Source organism: Cebus imitator, unplaced genomic scaffold (assembly GCF_001604975.1).
Source record: "Cebus imitator isolate Cc_AM_T3 unplaced genomic scaffold, Cebus_imitator-1.0 Scaffold248, whole genome shotgun sequence".
NCBI lineage: Eukaryota > Metazoa > Chordata > Mammalia > Primates > Cebidae > Cebus > Cebus imitator.
In genome coordinates, this window is record NW_016107563.1 from 2,333,001 (window position 1) to 2,339,309 (window position 6,309).

Here is a 6,309-nt window from a genome sequence, read left to right on the forward strand (position 1 = left end):
TAGATCCTCTTTTCTCTGGCCATCCTAAGGAATCTTAGGCAGTATGGTGCTGTTTTAGGAGAAGAAGCATGGTTTGAAAAGAGAGAAATATTATTCAGGAAGATTGATTCTATCACATAGAAGATGTATATCATAAGCTTTTCTTCGCTTGTAAGTGTATGAGAAAGTGAGAGCTATTAAAGAAATATATGAACTCAAGAATTGAACATATTGGGCACAAACAATGCTAAAAATATAAGACCTGGCTATGCAGATATAATTAATTTAGTGTAATTCAAATAAAATTGATAAAAACAATAATTCTTAGTTATAATGTTAGGAAAACTATGTAACTTAAGAACAACAGATAAAAGAAAACAATAGATTAAAACACTTTACAGATTCAAAGAAAAAAAAATCCACTGATAGCATATTTCACCAGAATACTACATAAGAGAATAAAGTAGGATAATGATGGGTAACTGATTTTTTTAAAAAAAAGGAATAATGACTTTGGCAAATTACTAGTTGTAGGAAAAAGAAGCAGAGATATACTATCAAATATACAATTGTTCAGGCAGTAATATAACATTCACGTTTCATCTCCTTGTTTCACCTTGATAAGTCTATTGCAGCTATTCTCCAATTTCCTGAAAGGTGAATCAGTTTAATAATTCAGGAAGAGGAAAATGTATATAGCATAGAAGGATATTGATTACAATAATAAAAGGTAAAACATAAATGTAAATTTAAAATTTATAAGATTTTTATAAATTTCATGCAATGATCAAACTTTAAAATTGAAAGAGAAGAGATACAATGGAAAAAATTAAGTTGACCACTAAGTTACCAAGATTTGAGATTCAAGGCTGCATAATAAAGTCAGAAAATATTTAAGGAGAGAGGGAATTAAATTACTGTTATTATTGCCTTTATATAGAGACAAATAGATACATTTGTTAGTTGTGATAGAGACCAGGTTAAAAAATATTTTAGTAAGTTTTTTGGTGCTATTACCACAAATTTAAAATGTTGGGTATCGTCATACTGATTGGAGAATTTTGTGTGCATTTCTGTGTGTACCAGAATGTAGCTGTGTGCACATCCATGGGTTAGAGCAAGGTGAGAAAAAGTCACCAGAATGTTAATCAAAATAACCTCTGGGTGGATGGAGAGATGATACATGCCATCCTATATGTGCTTTTTAATTCCATTTTTCCATTGGCTATACATTACTTCTAATAATCTAAAGCAAATCTTTAACCATTAAATAATGTAGCATTAGATAATTAGACAAAAAAGTGAACATTTTATATTGCAATTGCATAATTAATACTTTCAAAATGACAGTGTCATTAAAAAGATGATTCCTCTCCAATCTGTTTATGTTGGATTTAAAACGTTGTGATAAAGCCTGCTTTATACAAAGACAAAAATTTTACCTTTTCTTTCGTACATGACCTTAACTCATCGCCTGTTTTGCATTCAGATTTAGTTAGCTTATGCTAATCAAATTTAATTAGCTATTGTTAATAAAAATTCATCTTTATGCCTTTAATAAGGTGGTCTCTTTCCTTAGCAAATGAGATTTTTAAAAGACAATGTTGTAAAACCATGCTACTTTCTTTCAGCTAACCCTTGCCTCTACTATGATGAATACTACGACTGTGATGTACAAGTCCATTATCTTGGATGCAACCACTCAACCACTATCCTGTTCTGTAAAGCCACTTGTCTGTGTAACACAGAGATAAAATAGGGCTTCGTTATTTGCAACTGTTCTGTGCTGTGATGATGAGGAGGAGATGTCTGTTGCATCATGTCTTTTGCATAGTTTAGTAGCTTCTGCTAAATTTTATTTGACTTTAATCACGCTGGAGGTCTTAACTCCTTTCCTGATACATCCTGAAGTAACATTTTTTAAAACTTTGTTAGTGTTGGAGTAAAAAGTCAAGTCCAACACCTGCCTTAAATTTAAATTATGTGATTTGTAGTTCTTAAGTTGGCATAATTCAACTTATGGTATAACTGGGTCCCTCAAGAGTAACCTGGTCTAAAGTAGGTCTTATGTGATTGAGCTCCCACCCCTGCTTTCCCCATGTTTTCAGCCACTCTGATTATCTTCCCTGCTCAACTAACATTCAATAATAATTCTTCACTTTTAAAATTTTACGTCTACTTTAAATCAGTCATTAAAGGAATCCACAAAACAAACAGAGTCCAGTCTCATCTTGCAAGGTAAATATCACTTAATTGGAAGCAGTCTCAATGTCTCATCATTTTATTGACACATCTATATACACACTTGTGAAGCATGAAACAATAAAAAACTTCATGTGCCATTAATTTAACAAAATATGTATTCCGTATTGATTACATACAAGATACATGTTTATATATAGAGAGAGAATATAGTTTCATTTCATTTCAAAGATCATATAAAAGATATATAGAAAATAGTATAAGAAATAAATAAGTCCCTAAAGACATACCAGTCATATATTATTATTGCCAGATTAGCGTGAATAGCTTCTGTTTGGAGATCAGGAAAGGCTTAAGGGCAGAATGAGGAACATCTTCTGAGTAAACAGGGTTGTAAAGTCTTTCAATACAGTGGAACAGCACAGTTAAGGCCAACTAACATAAAATGTACTGAAGTCTTAGCAAATACTGAAGGGCCTGACATAGGGAAAGGGAAGGCCAGAAATATTTGGTCAAGTTTTAATATTATATCAGATTTATACCCAGCTCTATCTACTTGTGTATTTCTTTACTCATTTCAATAGTGTTTGGGGGAAAAAAAAGATATCACGCACTTTCCAAAAGTTAAGTAAGCCATTCTGCATCATATGGTGGTTCTTATCACAAGTGCAAAAATTGTGTGGCTCCAGAAAAAGAGGACAATTTGAGGATGATGTCCTCTTGGCATGAACCATGTCTTTCCATCTAGATTCACGGGGATTTCTCCCATGTAAATGCTTCAGATCCTTTCTCACTTTTTATTTAAACTACATTATGTTAGGTCAATCTACTTGATTGTATCTATCTTTTGAGTAATTGTCATTAGCATAAACATGGACTTATTAACATTAAGGGAACAGTGACTCATCCCAGGACTCGGTAATAGGATGGTACCTTATAGCTGAAATATTTAATAAATGGAACTCATAACCAAAAAAATCAAAGTAATAATAATTTACCCTAAGAAAATTAAATGTGTGTGCTATAGAAAATCTTTATTCATTTTTGCATTACCAGGTATTATGATTTATCTTACCTTAAATTTATTATAATTTATCTTATATAAATTAGAGTTCTGAGTTTTGCATGCTAGATAACCAACTAATCCTGCAGTCTACTGTTATGTATTGGCCAGCAGTGATGCTGTGTTCTTACACTACAATATGCTCTCTCTAGAAAATAACATAATACTTCTCAAAATTTGCATTCCAGTTATATCTCTTCTCACCTTGCATAACAGTTAGCATATTCAAATATTTCTTAAGAGTTGGGGAAGGAAGAGGAAGGGTAAGTCTACATCTAAGGAAAATCAAATAAGCAAGTAACAAAACAATTTGTCTACATTATCCAAGTTTAATACACTGGCTTCTTTCACAATAAATTATATTTATTAAATGTAAAACATATTTCCCCCAAAAATATCTCAGAGCACATTGACTATGTAAAAATACCCTGTAATGAAGAAGATTGGGGGTGGAGGACGACCTCATGTATACCATTCTTCTATTATCTCAAAAGCTTTCAGAATCACACATGTTGTTTGGACAATTGTAAAAAGAGCTATATTAAATGACAGTGGAAAAAACTCTTGTTTACCGTGCAATACCTTTCTAAAAAATGGGAATAGTCTTACATCCCTTCCTAAATGTTACTGAATAAAGAATAAATACTAACAAATAATTTTGAAGCAGAAACAATATCAACTGGCAGTCTGTACTTTCACAGTAGTAAACAAAAATAGTTCTGGGTGTATAATATAAAGTTTAAGAGCATGAGCAGAGGTGTCACCCAGCTGGTTTGAATTCAGGACACAATATGTGCTTGTTCTGTGACCTCGAAAAAGATTATTTTTCTTTGTCCTCATCCATAAGTTACAGTAAGAGATAGAACCTATTTTGTAGGTTTGTTTTAAGGATTGAATGAGTTCATATGTAAAATGCCTAGAAAGGTATCTGGTGCTTAAAATGTGCTCAATAATTATTAGTTGGCATTACTATTCATTCTCTTCAGACCCCAGTCCCTGAGCTCTGCCCTTCAGACATAGTTGAGTGGTTCACTCTGGACTTTTCCCTTTTGTGAACTCAGCAGTGAACATGTGTTATGGTGCTAAGTGAACCATCTCTTCCCCATCCCAAATAACATAACAAGTAGGAGTAATTTATAACACAATAAAAGGGCTTTCACAGAAATCTATAGCTGCCTTTGATTAAACAAAATATTCAACTTAATAGAAACTTCTGATTTCACCACATTATTCAGTAATTCAATGCAATTGTAATGTAAATATCCAGAAGAGCTTTTATAGAATTTGCAAGTTTATCCTAAATTCATTTGGAAAATAATTATCCAGTAGAGTCCACCAAAAATAAAATTAAATTAAAATATGCGTTTTTTGATAAGGATATTTATGTATAAGAAAGATAATTTTTGGAAAACAGTATTAAAATACTAGGGCAAGAAATTTAAACAAAATTATGACATTAAATCTTGAAAGTATTTATTTGAAGACAATAATTTCACTGAAAAACTTTAAAAAAACATGTATATAGGCAGAAGTAGAGCAAGTAAAAGGTTAAGATTAATTTTTAAATCTTTTATTTTAAAAGGTCAATATATAGTTGTTCTATGTGACATGTATATTTACATAAATATATAAAAATGAATCTATAGATTGGTAACAATGAAATGTATTGCATTAGAAAAAAAGAGGAGAGAAAAACCACTAAATAGATGCAGAAATACACATGCTGTTAAATAGAAATGTTATCTCTTTCATAATGCAAAAAAAAAAGGTATTTCAAATATAGTTAGGATTATCTTTCTGTCAAGTTAAGAATAAATTAATCATATAATAAAATCTACCGATCAGAAAAGTGAGAAGAGGCAACCATTTTCATACATCATTAGTGGGAACTAAAAGTTTGTAGAAAGACCCCTATTTAATGATATCAAATGATATTAAAATAACATGCTTTATGATTTGTCAGTTTCTCATGAAGGAATGTATTATGCTGAAATATTCACATGAAAAAAATGTGTCTCTATAAAGATTTTTACTTAAGCATATTTATAATAAAGGAAAATTAAAAGCTATAAAAATATACTTAAGTGCAGAAATAAATGGGTAAGTAAATTAGGAATAATCCATGACATGAAACACTATGCAGGTGGTTAGAAAAATGGTTAAAGTTTTTATATTCTTATGATGAGAGATGCAGTTTTCTAAAAGTCAAAATTATAGAATCTTTATACGTGTGACATAATCTAGTCTTTCCCTCCCCCTCCACTTCCGCTGTTGCTCTCATTCCTCCTTTCACTCAAGCATTTTCTGATTTTTCACATTTCTAACATCATAACTGGAAACACTTTATACCTTTGTGAGTTGTTTGAAATATTTAATCCTTTGATTTCATTTTATTAAATTACATAATTTGAAAAAAAAATGCAGATAAACCCTTTTAGACACAATGTTTTAAGTAAGTAACGGAATGATAGTGAAAACAAAATATTAAACCATGAGCCCTTAGTGTTGTAAAATATTAATGTATTCAGTGATCAAGAAGCACAAATCTTTGCCTGTTTCAAATGAGGACACAAACATTAGTAAATTCGAACATTAAAGAAATATGGCCAATACTGTACCTACAAATGAAGCCCAATACCTGGTATTTGTTTTAGCTTCAGTGTGTTTTATTTTTTGAAAAATCGACTATTTTCTCCTCAAAGTTGATATAAAAGAAAGTTCCGTAGGTTTCCACCATGTGTCACATCACTCACAAGAGGGAGTAGAAATCATGTTTACTTCAAAGATAAACATTGTTTAAGTGACTTCAACAGCTTCATGGGCTAACTCCAAGAAAATGTGTGGCAGACAACTGTGTAATTTTTCGGAATGGTCTTCAACATCACCCTTATGTCCATAGCTTATCAACAGTGTTTATGGACAGTGTAGCAGTAGCACACTTGCTCATAATATGAAAATTCTTATGGTGTATTTCAAGGTCATCATCAGGGGAGGAGGGTCTCAGGAGCCCAAAACAGATATGTGTTTCTGTGTGCGTGTGTGTGTGTATGTGTGTGTGTGCTTAC

At 31.5% G+C, this 6,309-nt stretch overlaps 1 protein-coding gene across 3 annotated transcripts in view; it reads left to right on the plus strand.

Moving 5' to 3' along the window:
* CRISP1 (cysteine rich secretory protein 1) overlaps positions 1–2,771 on the plus strand; it is a 35,168-nt gene extending 32,397 nt beyond the window's left edge. For all 3 annotated transcript variants that reach the window (XM_017498656.2, XM_037727914.1, XM_017498657.2), the window contains one exon: positions 1,611–2,771. In XM_017498656.2, coding sequence (XP_017354145.1) covers positions 1,611–1,738 — 128 coding nt within the window. In that variant the 3' untranslated portion in view covers positions 1,739–2,771. The remainder of the gene's footprint in view (positions 1–1,610) is intronic.
* The last annotated feature ends 3,538 nt before the right edge of the window (positions 2,772–6,309 follow it).